Source organism: Rhopalosiphum padi, chromosome 3 (genome assembly GCF_020882245.1).
Source record: "Rhopalosiphum padi isolate XX-2018 chromosome 3, ASM2088224v1, whole genome shotgun sequence".
NCBI lineage: Eukaryota > Metazoa > Arthropoda > Insecta > Hemiptera > Aphididae > Rhopalosiphum > Rhopalosiphum padi.
Window position 1 is genome coordinate 53,104,199 of NC_083599.1, and position 23,661 is coordinate 53,127,859.

The 23,661-nt window shown below is 27.4% G+C and overlaps 3 protein-coding genes across 5 annotated transcripts; 1 reads left to right on the plus strand and 2 right to left on the minus strand.

Annotated features, from left to right (window-relative positions):
• Positions 1-832: 832 nt before the first annotated feature.
• LOC132928068 (uncharacterized) lies at positions 833-2,398 on the minus strand. Its single transcript, XM_060992630.1, has 2 exons — positions 1,958-2,398; positions 833-1,213 (listed from the first exon to the last, which is right to left on the minus strand). The coding sequence occupies exons 1-2, from the start codon at positions 2,164-2,166 to the stop codon at positions 982-984; spliced, it is 441 nt and encodes a 146-aa protein (XP_060848613.1). The 5' UTR covers positions 2,167-2,398; the 3' UTR covers positions 833-981.
• A 1,812-nt stretch (positions 2,399-4,210) lies between these two features.
• On the minus strand, positions 4,211-6,873 carry LOC132927649 (uncharacterized). Its single transcript, XM_060992229.1, has 3 exons — positions 6,601-6,873; positions 4,825-4,991; positions 4,211-4,555 (listed from the first exon to the last, which is right to left on the minus strand). Exons 1-3 carry the CDS (start codon positions 6,866-6,868, stop codon positions 4,343-4,345), a joined length of 648 nt encoding a protein of 215 aa, XP_060848212.1. The 5' UTR covers positions 6,869-6,873; the 3' UTR covers positions 4,211-4,342.
• Positions 6,874-9,114: 2,241 nt separating this feature from the next.
• On the plus strand, positions 9,115-16,054 carry LOC132924336 (DDB1- and CUL4-associated factor 7). 3 transcript variants are annotated; one of them, XM_060988569.1, is made up of 9 exons: positions 9,115-9,822; positions 11,499-11,659; positions 11,732-11,873; positions 12,204-12,302; positions 12,477-12,599; positions 12,675-12,798; positions 12,865-13,016; positions 13,577-13,694; positions 13,767-16,054. In XM_060988569.1, the coding sequence occupies exons 2-9, from the start codon at positions 11,553-11,555 to the stop codon at positions 13,940-13,942; spliced, it is 1,041 nt and encodes a 346-aa protein (XP_060844552.1). In that variant the 5' UTR covers positions 9,115-9,822; positions 11,499-11,552; the 3' UTR covers positions 13,943-16,054. The 3 variants fall into 3 exon arrangements, with proteins under 3 accessions (XP_060844552.1, XP_060844553.1, XP_060844555.1); XM_060988570.1 differs by having other exon boundaries at positions 9,115-9,818; XM_060988572.1 differs by lacking the exon at positions 9,115-9,822 and adding an exon at positions 9,846-10,017.
• The last annotated feature ends 7,607 nt before the right edge of the window (positions 16,055-23,661 follow it).

Here is a 23,661-nt window from a genome sequence, read left to right on the forward strand (position 1 = left end):
AATATGTCATTGTCTAGATAATATTCTTACCTTTAAATTTGATAATAGGTAAATTTACTTTTATATTAAGGCTAACATCACAAAATGTATTCTGCTAAACGAAAATTTGTTATGATGTAGGTACATGTACGTTAGTAAGAGAAAGACAACACATGCAGATATGGCGTCCTCTAAATGCGTTTCCACAGTAATATGAAGAGTTGAATACAAGTTGCTAAATAATCGGTATACACTCGTATTTATGTGTCTTTTTTTGTTCATACATTATTTTACACGGTGTAGTAAAAATGTATTATTGTTATTATCGATAGATTTATTTGTATTTTTTAAACACTCTTCTTGTTAACAATCTTATAATCCTATTTTTAAGTTTCTGAGTAGGTACAATCTAAATTATTTTAAATGAATATAATGCCTTATATAGTTATATATATACCTTCTATATTTAGATTATATTTATATTAAAAACTGTAATTATAATAAAAAAAATAATTATTGGGCTGCAAGTAGGTACTTTCAAAATGATATACCACGTGCCAAATAAATAACAAAAATAAAAAAAGCTTAATTTTAATAATTTGTAACTAAAATAAAATATAATTCACTCACAATTCATTTGTATGTTTATTGTAATAGCGCGTCAATTTTGTACTTACTAATTTATTTACTTTACTATATTATGGATTTTACCAACTATTTGAAATTACTATTGATAATTTGATAATACAAATAAATAACTATAAAATAAATAATAATGCATTTAGAGAATATGGGAACAAATATGTATTTAACTTAGAAAGGCTTATGTTATACATTTATAATAGGTTGACTAGTTAATTTTAAAAAAACATTTAAAATATTTAATGTTGGTCATTTTATTCTTATAGATAATATAATAAAAAATAATTAAAACCCTTTAGACTAATTTACACTTTATCATCTTGCAATATTATATTTGAATAAATCAATTATTTTGATCCGTCATGGAAAGACAAGACTACCTCGGCCATCGTTATCATGTTTTCCTTCGCTCCGCAGCATTTCAATCCAACGCACACATTTCATTATCTTTTTGAAACGTCTAAAACACACATCATAGACGTCAATGAGCATTTCGACCTGATCCGCCGTACCGGTGGTATGATTTACGACAATTCCTAAAAATGTCAGTTCACCGGCCAGATACTTCGTCTCGGCAGCGGCGGCATACAGTCTGAAATCCAATTCAAGGGTAATAGGTTCTCAATCGTTAGTGGCGTATTCACGAATATTGAATTTTTAGTGGAGGATAATTTTGTTAACTCTTTTAAAATGCAAAAACTTAATTGTCATCTGATTTTTTTTTGTTTACCAAGGTTAATAATATTAAAAAAAAATTTGGTAAGTATAATAAGTTTAAGACATATCTTAATATTTATTCACCCTAATTAAACAGCAAAATTGTGTATATCTGTTATCTAACCTAATTACCATTATATTGAATAATCTCATGAATATCTTCATATCGTCAATTGACAATGGTATTTTTTTTAAAACTGAATACGGAGGGTATCTACAGACTTATTGATAATGAATGGATACTATAGAGTACTTACATTTTCACCAAATCAGATATTATTTAAGTTCGAAATTGAGACTGTAGTATAGCAAAGTAAACAAATATTAATAAACATTCTCAAAGATAACACATTAATTACATAAGAAATAAACTAAATAAAAGAGATGATCGTTAGGTATTTAGGTATTTCTTTAAAGTGAAATAATCGCATTGGAATTATTTATATTCAATAAAGAAAAGAAATAAATGCATACCAAATAATAACAATACATAATATGTATATATACGTATATAATTAATTATATAATACAAGCAAGATATTGAATTACGTATATATTTATAATCACAACAATATATTTAAATCGAAAGGTATTTTTATTATATAACATATTTTTTCACCTAAATTCGATTTCGGATCTTTGTGTGACAGTTGAATGATCGGTATATTGTAGGCATTTTTCCAACCATTGACGCGTCTTGAGTACCAGACTGGCGAGCATCGTCACGGCGTACACGATTTTGTGTACAGGCACCATGTTCTCATAATACGGATGACAATGGCACGCGCTGTTGCAACAATATAACTGTCCGTGTGGTTTATTAACCATTTTGTTATACAATTTTATGTCTTAAACATTTTATCATGAAAATAGTATGGAAAAAGTACTTAGAAAAAGACACATGCGTAAATTGGAAGTCGTACCTAAATTTTCTTCAAAATCATGTTAAGTATACAGAGATGAGAGATTAATACCACCATCTACGAACGAAAATAAAGGAGAGACTAAAGTAATTTAATTATAAGAATAAAATTGGAAGGTATTTGATGATTTATTTTTAATTTCTACTGTTAGCTTAACTTTAGCCTTGTCAGTTAATGAAAATTTATACAGCAATTTATAAGCAACTTAAAAAAAATATCTTATCTAGGTATTCTTATTTCATATCAAAAACAAAACATTAATAGTTATTAATTACCCAATTATTATTAAAACCAATAAAACCTAAACCTTGTAAGTTGTATTTATTTAAGTTCATTTCATTTTTAAATCTTTTTCAGTCACATTTTAAGTCAATTGCCTATAGTTAATATTATATATATAATTAATAATTATATTTAATTTTTAAAACTTATTTTATTATTTGCTAACATTATTACATATTTACATGAGTCTTGTAAACATGATTGATTAGTGACCAATTATTGAACTTTGACTTTAGTGAACTATTAAATGAATCAATAATTTTATGCAACTTCTTGTTAATATTTGTACGTATATACGTATAAATATATACACATATTATTTTGTTTTATATATATTTTTATATAATTCAAAAAAACTTTAAAAATAATCTAAGAACACCAATTTGTCTGAGTTGGATATGGCATATATGCTTCGTAACAACCCAAAAACCTAGTCGAACGTTTCGGAGCCGGTAAAAATATTCCTACTATAAGGTACCTAGTACATTATAGATAAGTCGATTTTTATAATCAATACAATACCTACATTTTCTTTTCTACTTTTACAGACTAGAAATATCAATATATCTTATAATATAATAAAGTTATATATTAGAAAAATAGTACTCAAATATATCATGATTTTGTAACCAAATATGTCACATTTTGGGATAAAATACCAAAATGTATTGTAGGCGTTGTAGCTCTGTTATCTCTATAACATATCATAAAAAAAACGAATATTTTTTTTAATATTTGAATAACATTGTAAAGTACCAATTTTTAAATAATAAAGAAAACATTAAATAAACAAGTAAAATTGTATTGTATAATTATTAATATTTAAATTGTAAAAAAAATATTTATTTATTTGATTATGTAGAAATGTAGTACCCACATTTATGTATTAGATAATAGATATAGAACACTAGTGATTTATTATTAAAATTATTTCAGGATTCAACACTAGTGAACTAGGTACCTATATGTAAACCTGCTATAAGACACCATTTAGAAGACATATTTACACAAGTGTAATGGTTTCACGTGCACGTGTAATTGTGTAGGTAATCCAAAATGTAAGGGGCTCCATATAGGTATCATGATGTACACTTAATCCCAAGCACACAATTTCCGTATCCCTTATCGGATACATACCGATTATGACTAATGACTAGACACCCACACTTGACTTACAACTTTTTGACAAAAAAAAAATAGTAGACTTGCAATAAAAATTGCAGTTGCCCAATCAAGTAAATTAATGACAGACTTCCGCACGAGCAAATTATGTCTGAAGCGAATAGCACTCAATCTGAGATCCACTTAAACTGACGTCGCTCCAATACGCCACGAATGGATTGCCCAGGTCCGATTTACACCTGTTGTAACTATAATTACCAAGTACTCATTTCTACTATTCATAGCATTCTACTTTACGTTTTATGATTTGCACAAGGCCATAAAATAACACCAAACATGCTTTAGAGTGCTAAGTTATCATAGGAATTAATATTACAAAATAGATTTGCACATTATACGACTTTTAACTAGACAATCTCAATAAGCAACCAACTATAATCCCAATCAAAGGTGTAGAAACTTCCGACAAAATGAGTTTCACTTCCTCCAAAGTATATTGTATACAGTTCAGTAGTAGTGTTAAATTTACCAAAAGGCAGTAATGATTAAATAATCACCTGTTTTTAATACTATTTTTTTATATACAATAGAATACAAATTTATTATGTAAGTCACCAATAATAGGTATACAGTATACACTATACAGTCATGGACATTAACATAAAGTACATTCTTATTCACCGCTGTCTTATGACATTTAAAGACCACGCGTATATTACATATACCAATTTGCTTACCGGCGAGAGTATCCTATTCACGACATGTCTTGGAAATGTCATATTACTCGTTTTCAGTTGACACAGCTTGTGAATTATAGAGTTATATGTGGTATATTCTTTCATTGGTGTACAACTTTCATCCCATTTAATATTCTGAGGTTTAATCACAGGCTGATCATATGGTTAACCAACGATATTGTGTACATAAATAAAAAAATTATAATAAATTATTACCAGATTTTAATTTTACATTAAAATTTCGAGTTCTAAATAAAAAATAAACGGATTGGGTATCCAAAATAATTATTTTTCATAATTTTATTTTAACTTTAATTATTTATTACGATATATTGATAATTGATGTGTAGATATTATAAGTACATGTACCTAGTATATACCTAAGTCAAAATTTTATGCTTAAATTAATAAACCATACATACCGGAAGTATGGTCTTTTTTGCAACGCGTTTTATGCATTTTTCGGTGCTCGTCTGTTGACTCTTATCAGTCGTTGACTTAAACGTAACCACCAGGCCCATTGATTGATCGTTTGTCTGACTTGAAACATTAACCTTTAGGTTCGCTGTTGTGATGTCAGTCTGAAATTCTGCAATGACTCTGTATTATATATTTATACGTAATAATAAGTTTAGTTAATTAAATACTACTGATTATGACTACTTTCAGTTTAGTAGTCTACAATATATTCTAATTTATTCTTGTCAGTACATACCTTCGACATTTAACTTCCATTGAAATTTAATATTTTAAATGTCTTTTTAGAACAGACATAATACACTAGCTTTTAAAATGTATGATAAACCTACTCAAAAACCCGCAAAAAAAAATGCAATTAATTGTGTCGTTTTGAAAATGTTTTTGTACTATACAAAAGTTGTGTGTTCAAAAATCATAAATACATCGATACTCTATAGTATTCACACTTAAAATCTTAAATTAACTAATTATACTTATGAAAGTATTCAACATTTAAATTTTTTGAAAAAAAAGGATTTATATATTTTTTTTGATTCTGAACGGAGTGAGGAATGTATTGATTTTACAATGATATGCATATTTTTTTTGTGTTTGTCATAACGTTTTGGAGTAGAAATAACGTTTTGATTTTTGACTTCAGCCTCTCTTTGAAAAGGAAAATCAATCTAGTTGGTACTTTGGGGGGCAAAAAATTTACAATAGTTTTCAAAACGTCAGGAAAAACAGGAATTTTTACATTTAATCAGTTTTTGACAAAATTAAATTTTATTTTGCTGTAACTCGAAAACGAATCATTGTAAATACTTGAAATTTTCACCAAATGTTTATATAAGCGTTATCTAATTACGATTAAATTTTTAAAATATTTTGACTTTTTTCAAGCTATATATATATAGACAATTTAAATTTTCGATTTTTCTAAGTTTTTTTTTGAAATACTTATAAAACAATTTGACAACCCAAAATATCTTTAAAATTTAATATAAGCTTTATTATAAATTATAATTATCGTACCTATTAAAAAAAAAAAATAAAAAATCGTTACTCACAATTTTTATTTAAAAGCATTTAAAGTTCAAATGATTACGAAATATGTCAAAATCGCGGAAATTTGCAAGGAATTCTGAAGTAGAAAATTCGTAACATTTCTGTGATTTATACCTAAGATTAAAAATCCCAATACAACGTTATCCATAAGTTTTCCTTCAAGTAACTGTAAAAAAAATTCTAGCGTCAATATAGAAAACATTTTATAAGCGTATGAAATTTAATTTTTTACGAAATCGCGTAAAATATTACAATTTAAATATAGGTACAAGTAATAATATAGTATATCCTACTAATTATCCTAGACTGATAAATCAACTTCGGTTAGAATTGTTTTTCGTATACTTTCAATGATACCTGTCATTGCATTCAAATTTAACACATCCATTATAATGATCTACTCTCCATCTCTTCTGTACAGCAGAGCAATACTCACTTGCCCACTATTTTTTTATTTTATGTTAAATACTTATTATAATATAATATGAACATTTTATATTTAATCGACCTTTGGATAGTATAATAGTGTATCATGATTCAAGCTTTTGCTATGTATAGGCAGTGAAACTAATAGTTTTGTCCATAAGACTATATTATTTTCAAAAGTAAATGAGTTATATAGAAAATATATTATATAGACAGATACGTGAAAACTTACGAATATTACATACCCTCGACGATTATAGGTGCTTCTTCAAGTTGCTTATTAACTTTATCTTTCTCGACTTCCTTCTCGACTTGATCTTTGGTCTTTATCTTTCGCACACTCAACAAAATTCGGTCTCTGCAATCCCACAATGACTCAGCATCCTGAACGACCGCATCCCGAGACTTTTTTATTACCTTACCCCCCGATACTCCATCACTGAAGTTACTCGTGTATGACGATTCAGAAGAATTTTTTATAATTGGTTTCTTCTTAAACAAATTTATAAACATTTTCCACCATACAAAAATATTGTAAAAAAAAATATTTTTTTTATTTTGATTTAAAAAACATTTTTTTACCAAGGTAACCAGAGATTAGTATTATATCTAAATTTACTCATGTAATAAGTAATAACGTAAAAATAGAAATAGAAGAAATGTAAAATTAAAAATAATTTTAAAAGGGTAAAAGTGGTAAACGGTAATTATTAATAAGGTCACAAGCCTTTAGAGGATGGGTCTAGGTCTGGGGGATTATTCCCTACACTTAAAAGTGCTGATAAAACCACCTACTAGATATCAATTTCAAATTAACGCTATTACCTACCTCCTGATCTCCGGAGAGCTTTCGATGTCGAGGTCGTGTGTTCGAGAATATGATTAAGCTATATAATTAAATAATTAATACAATTGTGATATGTCAGCATATCATTATACTCAATATTTACCAAAATAATTAATTTATATTTATAATACTGTAAACCCTGTCTAAATGATTAATACTCTAATAATATGAAAACTGTTGGGACTAGATATTTTTTCCATTAAATATTATAGGTTCTAAGAAAAAAATAAAAATTACAACTTTACTGATAAACTTTTATTATTACTTCATATTATTCATTATACTTAAATTGTATTACAATTAAAAATTATTTTATTATACATATATTATTATAATGTTTATGAAGATCAAAACACGTAGCACTCTAATATTGGTTGTTAGATTAATGAAATAAATGAAAAATAATGTAATAAACTAATAACTAATAATAAATAATAATAAACTTAATAACGTAACGACTAATTATAAATAATCAAAAATAACGATTCATGTTTTTTTTAAATTTTCACGGCTCCTTTGAAATGTTGTCATGCTTTTCTAGAGGGGCGCATCCCCCAGGTTGAGAACCCAGAACCGTTGAAGTAGAGTTAATATATTACTATTTTAGGACAATGTTTATATGAATGAAGTTAATATTTACAGAGAAAAAGTATAAAGTACAATTGGTTATATTTTATAGAGTATAGACATAATATGAATAATGAATGACAGCATTAAGTGTGCAATTTTATTGTGAGTTCCATAACTCTAAGAAGTCCATTCATAAATTCTTTTTTTCCCAGGCCTCAGCTAATATTTTTCTTATCAACAGCAGGCATTTAATTAAATTAGTTTGAATTAAGATAGTCTTAGATCATATCCAACGAAATTACACATAATGTTTAATCTAAGAAGATAGTCAACAAACAATTTTCTAAAATTTTTTTTAATTTACTTGATAGGGGTCATTTAGTAAATTCAATTTGGGTATTATTAATTTTAATGAATTTATTAATTAATATTTATGTGTGCAATGTGCATATTATTGTGTTTTTTTGTACTAGAGTCTAACCGGTAAAATGTCCAATCAAAAGTATACAATTATTCTTTGTATAGTATTATTTAGAATATTAAAATATAAAATTTAAAAAAGTATATAGTTTTCGTAACAATGTCATTAATGTCTTCAACATAATATTATTCAATATTTCAATGTATTTTTTTTTAACAGCCATAAAAGGAAACTTATTACTATTATAATAACTTCTTATTAGTTTAATTATTATTATTTGTATGAACATTAAACAGCCAACTGGCAACTACCAGCCACGGCCATATTATATAGGTAAATATAAAAAGATAAATATTATAATATATTATTTAATTATCTAAAGATTCTTGTTTACAGTAACAAATACTTATATACCTACTATACTACTATAGTGCTATTTATTTTGTACAAAATTAATCAGCTGTCAATAAAAATAGCAATACTATGCCATTGCCCATTATTGCCGAAACTAAATGGTACATATTTTCGTCATGTATTAAAAACATATAATATTACAATAATAATTGAATAATTCATTAAAACGAACAGAGGCACATTTAAAACTAATCTGCCCATCCGGCTCCACGAGTATAGCGATGGCAGTGTAGCGTTTGGCACTAACATCGACTGAAACGTACAGGTAAAATCGGAGAATAAGTAATAGGTAGTAGTCATGGATGATGGATCTTATTCTGTGGTAAAATCCGCGTTTCGGTCCTGATGTTTTACCCGGTCGGCTCGCTGAACGATCGCGGGAATACGCAATCGCAGTGCGCGGGCGCGCGCCTCGCCGCCGACGGTCGATAATCGATAGCGAGCCAAACACCTCCACCGCTCTCCACCGCCGGAGACGACTATTGCCTCCAAAAACGCGACAAAAGCCGCACGGCGCACACCGAACCGCCTCCGCCTGACCAGCTGCCGCCACCATAGCGTTTGTTTACGTTTCCAATATCATATTATTTTTTTTTCATATTATCAACAACTTACTACTATCGTCGCTATTATATTACAATACAATATTTGTTTACTTATCTGTCGGCGGTCCTCGTTTCCGCCATTATTCTTTTTTTTTCCATTCGTTTTCCCCACCGCCGCCGCGTACCCGTGTAACAATAGGTAACATTTATTACTCAATTTATTACAGTCGGTATTTCGACGACGACGCCGCCGCCACCGTCCGCCACCGCCACCGCCACTTCCATCCCCACCGCCGCTCCGTCACTTCCGCCCGACCGTCCACCGAACCGCGACTGTTGTGTCCGCTTCGGTTATCAGTGAAACGCAGCGTCTCTCGGCGCGACGGACGACGGACACCACCGGCTAGATCGGCCGACAAAAAAACAGCACCGAACGTCGCGCGCCGCCAACCGGTTACGGGTACTCCGACGGCCGCCCGCGCACCGACACCCGCGAACACGGTCGCCGGTTCTTGGCCGCGAGTACACACGACATGCGAACGCCGAGTCGCCGACGGTGAGTAGGTACCGATAACGCGCGCCATGCATCACGGCGGACGACGGACACCTGGCCGGCATTGAGCACCAACTGCGTCTGAAGCGGAGTCAGCGAACAGCACAGCAGCTGTAGGTAAACATGGTCGGCGGTTGAGTGTCCCGACGTTTTTCGTTTTCTTCGTCGGCTCTTCCAAGTCTCGTACTATGATAATGACTAATAGTCGATGTTGTTTCTCTCGCGGGATGTCTCCGCGCGTTACAGTGCATAACGCCGCATCGTCGCACGGTACGGTGTTTTCGCGTAAAAAAACGGATACGATTTCAATTTGTAAGTCATATTTGACCATGCAGAGTAGTAAGAATGTGACGTTTGAAACAGCAGATTGCCGTTTATTACATAATATTATCAATAATGTTGTTTTCTTTCTGTCGCAACTGATGTTTCAATAAACTGTAAACGAGAATCTATAGGTAGTGTCTGTTCTCCTATAGTTTTTTGTTTAACAAAAATAAATTCATTACTTACAAGTTACAATATGTGTCTACAAATAAAAACTACTTAAATATAAATTTTAATAAACATCCAAGACAATTTGTGTTCATCTTTTCTATATAGTTTTTAATAGATATTATATTTTTTTTCTTCATAATTTAAAGACCCACGAAGGCCTGTCATTGAACAGTTTCTTCAATCAAACCAACCAAGCCCTCTTATGTATCCCTTCATCTATTGTGCTTATTGTAAAGAATGACTTCATACAAATTAAAAATAATCATGACAAAGAAAAATAATTAAAAGACTAAAAAGAAATACAAACAAAATGTTCATGTTTACAATTTAACCGGTAGATAATTTATGTGGGTGCTATTCGGATGTGCGGTGAAATGTGTTTTTGCTCAGATTTGTGATCTACAATAATATATCGGCAGTTAGATAATTTAACATCTAACAATCACTGTGAGCATTATTATTATTTTTATGCATAACAATATACAGTGGTCGCTGCTTATTAGACTTACATTGGGACTAGACCATTTGAATCCATAAACCGAAAGAGTCAAGAATGACTACTAAAAAATAATTAAAATAGTTGTTTACTTAAAAATACTTATTGAGATTTAAGCTACTATGTAAAATTCTGTTTAATTAGAAATTAAATAAGTATTTTTTGCTGTGTGTTAGTAATGTGCAAATCAGTATCAGCCATTTTGCATCTAATAGGCGAATGAGTCGATTAACCGTGAGCCCAATGAATGGCGACCACTGTATATACCTATTTAAAAATATGAATATAATAAATAAAAAAATATTTTACAATTTAGTTAATATACTATTTACAATTCCACAAAAATCCAGTTGGTAGTGAAGTAATTAGTGTTGGTGCTTCTAATAGTTTTTTTAAGTGCTATTTTCCAGGCATGATATTTCTATGACTTGTTAACACCTGTTGAGGATTCACATAATTTCTCTAATGATTTTAGCCAACATTATTCAAGCATCTATATATCGTATATTTATTAGAATGAATAACTACTTCTACAATATTGGAACTAACGTAGTTTAGTCCTTTCTACAGATATAGAATAGTAAAAATACCTGTAGTATTAATACTTAATAAAATGGTGGCACTTTAAAAATAAAAATAGTTATTGCTCTAAGATTACGTCCGTAGATAATAATATAGTATTGTCTATTAATAATATTTTATTTTTAAATACATTAAAATTTTGACCAAATTTTTACAAAAATATCCCACTCTAGCTATTAAAATTATTCTTCTCATTAATTTAAAAACATCATGTTTTTAGGTGTGTATCTATATTATTGCATACATTTTTTGTGGATAATTGATTATATTCAAAATGGCAGTCCACGGCTCTACACCTAAGCGTAAAGAAATTTACAAGCACGAGGCGCCATGGCCACTGTACAGTATGAACTGGTCTGTACGACCTGACAAACGATTTCGGTAATAATCAGACATTAGCCAATAACTATGTATTTGTTTAATATAAGTTTTTATTTATTTATTTTCTTTTAGTCTGGCTATTGGGAGCTTTGTAGAGGAATACAATAACAAAGTACAAATTGTGTCATTAGACGAAGAAGTTTCAGAATTCAGTCCCAAGAGCACATTTGATCATCCGTATCCAACAACAAAAATTATGTGGATTCCTGATAGTGTATGTGTTGTGTATTGTACCCATAGACCTTATACTAATAGACGTGACATCCAGAGTGGATGCGGGTGGGTGGTGCGGTCTTTCCTAACTTTGATAGTACGCGGTGTGAGTATTGATAAGACGCACGGTTACAATGATTGTACAATCCCATGGTTCTTGTGCGCATGTGCAGTGTACATGTACTACCTTGTTCAGCGCCCTCACATATGGACGCCGAAACTACTACCATGTACCGTTTATTAGTGTAAGGTCTATGATTGTACCATGGATGTTATTTATTTTTTTTATTGTTATTGATAAGTTTCTTATCATACTTTTTTTACACTTTAGAAAGGAGTATTTCCAGACTTATTAGCTACAAGTGGTGATTATTTACGAATTTGGAGAGCAGGTGAACCAGAAACAAGATTGGAATGCATTCTTAATAATGTGGGTATTCTAACTTAAAAAATTATTTGTTCCATTACTCGTTCTTAATGTTTTAATTTTTCTATGATACATTTTAATTAAGGTTCTAAATGAAATAAAAATATAAAAAATGTATTAATTCTGTATTTTTGTAAATGTAATATTTTAATATTACTTATTTCCTAATGTTATTAGAACAAGAATTCAGACTTTTGTGCTCCATTGACATCATTTGACTGGAATGAAGTTGATCCAAACTTAATTGGTACATCAAGTATAGATACTACATGTACAATTTGGGGTCTTGAAACAACTCAGGTAATTTTATTAACAATATTTAGTTGGTAAAAATGATTTCATATTAAATTGCTAATGTTTTTAATAAATTCTTAGATTGTTGGACGAATTAATTCTGTTGCGGGGCATGTTAAGACTCAACTTATTGCTCATGACAAAGAAGTATATGATATAGCCTTTAGTCGTGCTGGAGGTGGCCGTGATATGTTTGCTTCAGTTGGTATGAAAACACATAATTTAATTGTATTTATTATTACTATCTAAAACCTTATTTATTTTATTACAGGAGCTGATGGTTCAGTTAGGATGTTTGATCTACGGCATTTGGAACATTCAACTATAATTTATGAAGATCCTCAACACTCTCCACTACTGAGGCTTGCGTGGAACAAACAAGACCCAAATTATCTTGCTACAGTTGCTATGGACGCATGCGAAGTAAATAATATTTATTAGATTCTGAGCGGAGTGAGGAATGTATTGATTTTACAATCATGCATACTTGTTTTTGTATCTGGGGACATGTATCGAGGTAGTAAAAATGCTTAGATTTTCAATTTCATCAACTTTTTTGGTAGAAAAAGTGAACCTAATTAGTAATTTGAGTGGTCACAAGTAAAAAGTTCCCAGGATTTTTCTGAATTATCAGGATAAACAAACAAAAAATTAAGGAAAAATGGAAAATTTTACACAAATCCAATATAATTATTTAAATAATAATAAAACTCTTTTAAGAATATTATTAATTATATGGAATTCAATTTAAAAAATATATAAATTAATTTTAGATATTGACTCAAAAGTTAATGACGATAATATAATAATATGGTATAAATATATAAGATGTAAAATATATCATGAATTAATACACTTTACCTATCATACACATTTAACACACCCTTAATAGTAAACCACTTGACACTTTATGTACAGCAAAGCAGTACACAATTATCTATTTTATTTTTTTGTTTATTCATTATGAATTTTTTTATCCAAAGGTTATTATATTGGATGTCAGAGTGCCTTGTACACCTGTTGCTAGATTAAACAATCATAGAGCATGTGTTAATGGAATCGCATGGGCTCCACATTCATCTTGCCATATATGCACTGCTGGTATGTATAATTATATATTGTTATATGTTCCATTATTTTATGGATGAATCATGATCACTATTTTGTATTTAGGTGATGATCACCAAGCCCTTATTTGGGATATCCAACAAATGCCTAGGGCTATAGAAGATCCAATTCTAGCATATACAGCTGCAGAAGGTGAAATCAATCAAATTCAATGGGGTGCTACTCAACCAGACTGGATCGCCATTTGTTATAATAAGTCGTTGGAAATACTACGAGTGTAGTAATACTGTTGGACTGTTAATGTTGTAAATGCATTATTATACATATTATTTTATATTTTTATCAAATTTCCCACATCAATACAAATTATTTGACTCAGATATTATTAACAAGACTTATAGTTTTATTTGTTACACATGATTTATAAGAGACCGTGATTTATTTTTATTTATGATAAATTTTTATTTTTGTTTTTTTTTTTTGAGTTATATTATAATAATTTTTTACAACAGTTCAATACATTGTATTATTAAAAACTAGTATAAAATGTATTTCATTAACAGCCCGCCGGTAGATGATTTTTAGCCTGTATTTTTAATAAAGAAGAAGAATACTCTTATAGTAATAAAATATATTGTAGAATTTTGACAATTGATTTTTCAATTGTTGTAAGCCAGCAAAATAATTATAATAATAAATGACATATTATATAATAAATTTATTTTTATTATTTAAATAGTGGTATCCAATACACTTATGTATAAGCAAATATTATGTACGTTTATTAATTCGAAATCTGTAAATATTTACCAAGTATCAGTAATATTAATTTCTTTTTGACAATTGTGTGATTTTTTTTTTTTAATTTTTTATGGTAACATTAATTTTTGCTAATTGCATTTGTATGAAAACGCAATAATTAATTTTAATATTATTATACAGTGTGGTGTCTATGTAAATGCAACAACTACTTGAGTAACCCACTGTTATAATTTTAAGTATAATTAATAATTAGTTATTTACTAGTAACATATAAGTTATCAATACTAAAAGTCAACTGTTTTAATGTTAACATAAAATATTTAAATGTTTAAATCCTTTTTTTACAATTATCAACTGTGCACATTAACTAATACCTCAATATTTTGAACTGCGCATTTTTAAATTAAATTATACTTATGAATACTAAGCATGTTTTCCACTAGAATTAAGGAGATAACTTATTACTTAAGTTTATTCAAAATGAGATCATTGCCGATGGTTGAGTTGTGTGCATAGGCATGGCTTTACTACACCAACGTTTCCCAATGTGAGTCCCTCCATATATTTGTGATTATTGAAAAAATTATTTTATATTATATTTGGATTATTTATATTTTAAAAAATTGAAAAAAAGGGGGGTTCCTCAAAACACAAACTATTTCTCAAGGGTGCCGTGGTCGTAAAAATTTGGAAACCGCTGTACCCAGTAGGCGTACAGATAATTAACTCGGTGGGGTTAACAAACAGATATTGTCTGACCACCACCCGATGAAAACTGGTCGCTGTCGGGTAATGATCTCATTTTGAATAGGTTATAGAGATATGATGTTGATGACCTAAAAAAGCTTAAAAAATTACCCCAAACAAATGCTTTAATGCCCTAATAAATATAGAAAATGATCTAACCTAACCTATGAAGTTGTTAAAAAGTAAGATATAAAAAAAAAAAAATCAGTTAACTTAATTAATAACACTTGTTACTACAAAAACCTACCAATTATAAGAATACAATTATTGTTTTTTAACAAATTTTCTTTAAAATCTAAAAATTCGAGTAAAGTGCCTCTACATTGTATAAAAACTACCAAAATTGACCTATAATATGGAAAATAGAAATAAAAATTATGTTAAAAATAAAAATAAAATTAGTATATTCTGAATTGAGAGAGCATGAAATTAATTTTTAACTAAGATTGCATTTGGAAAAATGCATGTCATCCAGTCACGTAACCAGGGGTGGTGTATGTGCATTTTGTCAATTACTTTTGAATAACACCCCCCCTCCCCTTTGAAATTCCTGGCTAAACGCCTGATGTCATCAACATTCTATCTCTACTTATTACGTATTATAAATTTGTAATAAAGTAAATAGAAAATTTCCACACATGAATCTTATTGAATCATATGAGGAATAAACAATAAATTCAAATTGACAATTTTGTTTTTATACGTTTATTTAAATACTATAATGCAGCAGTTCTCAAACTTATTTTTACGTACCACTTAAGTATATTATCAATTAGTCGCGTACCACTAATGATTAAAAATAGAACGATCCAAATTCCAAATTGTATAGTTAAATACATTTATTTTAAATAATAAATCAGTAAAATACTACAACTGCAGTATAATTATTTTTTGTTTATTAGTTTTGTAAAATAAGATATGAATTAAATAATTGAATGGGTTTATTATCCAAAAACGGCCCTCCGCGTACCACCACAAAGTATTTCGCGTACCACAGTTTGAGAACCACTGCTATAATGTATTAAATGATACACTTGTTGGAAATCTCATGAATTTGTGTATTACAGTTGATATTTTCACTAATATTACTTTGTTAGTTATCAAAAATTTCCCCATTGGTTGGTTAAAAAATTAAAAAATCATAAACTGTTTATTATAAAATAAAATGTGTTAAGATAGTAAAAATTAATACTAAATAACATGTTTTGTACACGTCAATGTCAAACTCATAATTATTATATATTTATAATAAATATACATTTTTTTTAATGAGAAAACTGTATATTATTTTATTAATTTTTAGTGGTAGTCCAAAATAGCCTTTACTTTTTAAAGTGAGACATGAAAAGTAAGTATTAGGAAATTATAAAAAATATATCAATCAATTACTATCATTATTTACATATTGTCTGTTGTAGCTTTTATATTATGAAAATTATATTTTCAGGTACCTATATGAAGCTAATAAAAACTAAAGTGATACCACTGTACCTAACTAGTATTCAGTATTAAAATTATTTTAAAATGTATTAAGAAACTTAGAAATGTTCAGTAAAATCTTATTATAATATAATATTATTATTATATTTTTTTTTTCTATTGAAATGTTTTAGATTCTGAACGGAGTGATGAATGTATTGATTTTACAATGATGTGTGTTTTTTTTTTTGTGTCTGTCATTACGTTTTGGAGTAGTAATAAACCTTCGATTTTCGACTTCAGCCCCTCTTTGAAAAGGAAAATTCATCTAGTTAGTAATTTAAAGTAGTAGTTTTTAAATGCGTCGGGAAAAACCCTGAAAAAATAACGAAAAATGAAAATTTTTACGCATAACCACTTTTCGACAAAATCGATATTTTGATTTTGCTGTAACTCAAAAAAGAATCATTGTAAATACTTGAAATTTTCACCAAATGTTTATATTAACGTTATCTATTTATGATTAAATTTTCAAAATATTTTTGACTTTTTTTAAGCTACTTATAGACAATTGAAATTTTCGACTTTTTAAAGTTTTTTTTCTTGAAATGCCGATAAAAAAAATTTGGCTTTCCAAAAAATCTTTAAAATTTAATACAAGGTTTATTATAAGTTGCACTTATCGTAGTAAAAAAAAATCAAAAATCGTTATTCATAATTTTTGTTTATAAGCATTTAAAATTCAAATGTTTACGAAAAATATCAAAATCACAACAATTTGCAAGGAATTTTGAAGTTGAAAATTTATAAAATTTTTGTGATTTATACTTAAGGTTCAAACATCCAATAAGTTTTCCTTTAAGTAATTGTAAATAAAAATTCCAGCGTCAATATAGAAAATATTTTATGAGCGTATGAAATTTAATTTTTTACGAAATCGCGTAAAATAACGACATATTACACTTTAAATATAAGTAATAATAATATAATATATCCAACTAATTATCATTGACTGACAAATCATCTCCGTTCAGAATCGTTTTTCGTATACAATGATACCCGTCATTGCATTCAAATTTGACACATCCACACGACCAGTGACCTACTCACCATCTCTACTATAAGTACAGCAGAGCGATACCCACTTGCCCACTTTTTTTTTTTAAATTTTTATACACATATTGTGTATGTATTTAAACAATTGTTAATTTCAATATTTAGTGTACAAATATTGTCTTCAGATAAAATAATGGTTATCAATCATATAAATATTGTACAATTTTGATGTTGACAAAATTATTTTTTATTTTAGAAAAATTATTCCGATGACACTTAATTTTAGGTAGATGTAGAGGCTACTAAAAATTAAAAACAAATTATAATCTTTAAATGCTGATGGGATTATAGCTTTTTGAAATCAACAATGACATAAGTCTTAATTTATAAATAATAAATATAATTAATAAATTTAGTCAAAAATCTGTTGCCTAAGTTATTTATATTAATTAAAACTTGTATATTTTTTTAGTGTCTTTAGTAGCAGTGTATCATGTTTGTCAATGGTAACCAGCTACGGTCCACAATCAGCCATCAAAATTATGAAAATTGAAGCAAAACTTGACAAAACTTCAAAGGGGGGGAAGCGAATTCGTACTATGACACAATAAATGATAATTATTTCTTTGAGAATACTAATAGAACATATTTATTATATTACTGTATAAGGGGTACCTTTTTATTATGGTTATATTCTATAACTTAAATATTTACTGATAATAATTACTATAAATTATAATTATTTAATATTTACCTATTAAAAGCAATTTACCAAGTCTTAAGGCCTTAAGCGGAGTAAAATCACCATTGATTTGTATATTTTAAATACCTATTAGTACCTATTTATAATTAAAGGTAGTACCTATACTGGCTATTTTTATTTTTAAACAGTAAATAATTACAAATTGAGTCTTTTTGTAATTACAATTCACAACCGTTGTATGACTTAAGTATATGTTTATATATTTTATGGCAACTATTTTTGATGGCTCGATAATACTTATGGAGTTAAGTTGTTCTAAAATTAAAATAAATCAAACTGGGTTTCATTGTGATGATAATTGCAACTGATTACTAACAAATATAAAGTAATAATTTGTTATTACTTATTACTTACTTTAAAAGACAAAAATATGTTTAAAATAACTACTGGACTCTGAATAGGTTACTTGATTTTAAATTTTAAATTAACATTATTGCGGTGTTATTACAATGTAAACAATATAGGTAATATAAAATTTACATCATTATATGTGTACGAATAAATAGGTACTAATAATAAATTAACTGGAAATGATAATGTTCACTCCTAAAAGCTAATACCTATCTTTTACACATTTTAAGTATAGGTAATTTTTATTTCAGAATTTCAAATAGACGTTTTCTATTAAGAAAAACTTTATGATAAGTACCAATTTTTGAGTTTTTTCTTTTGAGCAGGGATTTTTTACTCTATTAGAACTATTTAAAAGCTGGTTGTAAAATGTATTATTTTTTGAATATTTGTTTAATAGTGGGATATTTTCAACTAGAATACTAGATGTTAAAATAAGCTAATGAAATATTGAAATGGGTTGTTAATTGTTATGTACTTATGTTACTTATATTCATTAAAATGTTAGAACTACCTATTTACAGTTTTACACATGAATTTTCTAGTTGCAAGCAGAGTTCTAAAGAATTAAGACTAGGTCTACCAACAGCATGTATTATGTAACAAATTTTGGTATAAATCTAGTTTAGCGCCACGCAGTTTTCTGAATTTTTTTCTACCTTATTGGTGGGGTTTTTTACGCTGAGACCGATGGTGCAATCAGAATTGAGCGGTAAAATTTAATTTTTGAGTTATAACATTTTGATGTTGTAAATATGTTAAATAACTCAATAGATAATAGGGCACTATATTGTGGTGTTGCATAGCAAATCGAGGGATATTTTCATTTTTAAATGTACGAGCGAGCACTACAAAAAAAAAAAAATGAAAAATTCGTGTAAGTGCGAATAATAAAAAGTGCAAAAAATCAATTTTTGTATGAGGTAATCAACCATGCTCATCAAGATTCGTAAGGTATGAACGTACCACTACACCACACTTGAAGTATCTCGATATTAAACATACTGGGTATTTAAGGATCTGGTTTATAGGGTAAACCAAAAATTTTGATCAGCTGTAACTATTGATTTCCGCCAATTTTTTTTTGCACCCTCATTCTTAAAATATTGATTTATCTAGGTTTCTAAAAAAAAATTCAAAAATTCGCGTGGCCGCTAAACTAGATTTGTTCCCAAATTTTTCTTTGATTTCTTTTTTCTTTTTTATACTTATTGAATTTATTACTGTAGGCAAACGTCATATATTTCTGTAATGGTTTAGATAGAATATTGTTCTTAAAATAAAATTATTTTTGGTTTTAAAATTTTTTATTGAGATTGGTGTTTTGGGTATAATATGTTATATTTTTAAATAAATAATCAAAAAATATACCTTGTTTATTATTATCACAAATGTACTAAGTATAGTAAAAATCTAAATTTGAAATTTCCTCAGTTTTATTTTATTTGTATGTAACAATAAGTACATAACTTTTTATTTTTTAATGCACAATTATTTGAAAGTGTGCAGTTAGTATTAATTCTATTAAGTAAATTTATTTCTAAATATGCAAAAAAAGCATATTTAATTCGAATATAACAGTCAAACTTAAAATAATATAACTTAAGTCTAAAAACTCTTTAAAGTTTATATAGTATTTTATATATAAATAATGATTTACAATTTCTTTATTTACTTATATATTCTTAACATTAAATTATAGGGAGCAATGGAGAGAAAAAATCAAATGTTGGAGTGGGCACTTGCCCACCCTGGCCCCCGTGTAGCGCCACCCCTGTCTGCTAGAAATATAATAATTAAGTATATTAAAAACATTACAATAATTATCTAAATTAATATATACTGTATCACTTTGTTTTGATAAATAAATGTTATAAATAAAATATTAAAATAAATTCTATTCACTATAAAAGTAATATAGATTTTAAGAAAATTTTGAACAATTAATCTAAAATTAAACATTTGTCATTTAATGCTACATCATAATTTATTACCTATAGTACTTATATAATAAGAAGAATAAAATATCTACAACAAACAAACTTCAATTGGACGAGTATCACTGATAGTGTATTATAGTGAGTAACTTTGACTAGTAACAACATAAATAAATTATAATCAACCTTTTTATATGTTTATAAAAGAATTTTAAAGTTTATTATTAACTGTATTCAAACATATTACATTTCATGCCTTTTGAATTATTTGCAATATTTAATTTTTTTTGTACTTTTTAACAATATTTTTTGCTTTTTATAATTACTAACTATCTAAATAATTGTGGTCTGTATAACTAAAACTCAAATTGAAATGCAGTTTTATTTAATGGTTAATACTTTCAAACAAATAATTCAACTTAATCATTAGTATATTATTATTTGTTTTAATTCAACTAACAACAATAGTTTATAAAATATAATTTAATATACAATATACCAGCGATAATAAATGATAAATTATTGGCTAGGTTTCATGCAATTTCGTTCGACTTTTATTTATAATTAATTTAATTTCAACTTTTGTAGAACCATGTAATACAATTTCAAACCTGTTTAGGTATAGGTATTAAAATTTTTATAATTTTTTAAATACAAAATAACTTACTAAATTTCGCAACTTTGATAAATTTCGTAAAAATATGATCTTTAAAGTAAACGCTTATAAAAAAAAAATTGTGACTAAAATTTTTAATTTTTTTCAATTATGAAAATATATTTCATAAGTTATACATTTTTATTTGTTATTATAGCCGTCGATAATAAAGGCATCATAATATTATGTAGCATATGCATATTAGTATCTATGTACATAGATTAAATATTAAATATAATAGTATATTTAATCTATGCTATGTATAAGTTGAAGCTTCTATACGTTCTACAACTAACATTTCGCAATACCTAATATCCAATAACTGTTTTAGATACTTACTTGGTGACAGTAGGTAGTAAGTTCTATATTAGTATTATTTTAAAATATATTTTTTTTATTTAATTACTTGATTACCATTGCCATCAACTCTTTCTTCATTGGTTGTAAATTTTTCAATCGGTGTTTTATTTTCCTAGGTGCACTTAACTTATATTTAGTTTTTTCCCAAAAAGCCAGTCGTTACCATTTTGCAAAATATTAAAAAAAAACACTGGAAACTTACAGACAAATGTACTGATCAGCGCCTAGTGTTGAAATGAAATTATTCATAGATCAATAAACATAGGTATAATATTCTTTGTGTTTAAATATATTTTATATTTATATGGGCATTGGTAGTGGTGCTGAACTGATATGTCACGTGGAGCTATGTGTTTACTGTTTATCATATAAATTGAGTTGGTGGGTGAGTGGAACAAAAATTTTAGATTTTACTTCACAAAAAATGTCTGAGTTCGGCGTCACTGGTGACAAATATATATTGTAGCCCATGGGTGATAAAACTCTTAATTCGGCCCTGTATATAGATATACAGATGCATAGATATTTAAAGTTACTTTCATCTCCCCCCATAACATAGAGGTATCATCATCACGATCGATAGCAAATTGACCTATACGGAAAATATATTACAACATACTGGCAATTAATTTATATTGAATACAAAAGGACTGTCTCACACCAGTCATACCTGTCCAGCTGTAATGCAAATTACAGAATCTGTATTGACATTTTAAACACATAAATAAATACTTAATGGATATCATAATTAATAATAAAGCAAAAAAATTAAGTTTTATTCTTAAAAAAATTAAAAACCGGAATGAAATCGAAATAAACAAAAATATTTTTACTTATGAATGTAATACCTACCTATATTATAATTAATATTTATTTTTTTAATTAATCAACTTAATAATATTATTTACATAAAGTCATAATGCGTCAAATTAAAAATGTAATCAAACCTATTTTATCTTTTTTAAATCATTTAATACCTTTGTAAATACTAAAAAACAAAAAGTAATTTATTTTAAATAATAATAAAAAATTTAATACACCTCGTGTCAAAACTAATGGAAAATAATAAGATATACTAATACCTAAGTACTAATACAATTTTCATTCTTTTTTATTTCATAAAATGTTTGAGGTATTACTTCTACTCAAACTGTCTCAAAGTGACAGCCATCATTTACTGTTGTTGAATAGCATTGTATTGTAACAATTATTTTATCGAATTAATATATATATATTTAATATATTAATTGTTTTACCAATAATCCTCATAATTAATACAAACAATTATTATATCTGTAATGTTAATCAGCTTATCTATATTTTAGAAAAAATGTTTCATTATTTCGAATTTAGTCATGACGTTATCACTTTATCAATGTTACCTATGTATTTTTATATTTTTATACAGATATATTATATTTTGTGTGATTTTGTATTAAATTTTTAAGTATTTCTATTTTCTACCAATAAAATAATTTTAAATCGATATTTATAAAAAAAAAAAACTAGAACATTTTTAAAACATTAAGATGTTTATTGTTTATTATAGAAGTATATTTGAAATACCTATTTTGAAAATGTTACCGTAAATACTAAATAAGAAACGATGATATAAATATTTGGTTAAAATTTCAAGTATCAATGAAAAATCGAAGCATTTTATCAATAATTTATTGTGTTTAGTACACTAAAAAAAACACATCATTATAAAATCGATACATTCATAGCTCCGCTTAGAATTTAAAATGTACAATTATTTATAAATTTATGAATTTTATATATTTTGAGAAAGAAATGCAATAATTTGCATGAATTTATGTAATTTAAATATTGTAAATGAAGGATAACAATTTTAATTACTTCGTAGTATTTCAAAAAAATATTGTTTGTAAAGTTTTGAAACTCTTGTATAAGTATATAATTAGTATATTTCTACAATTATATTTTATA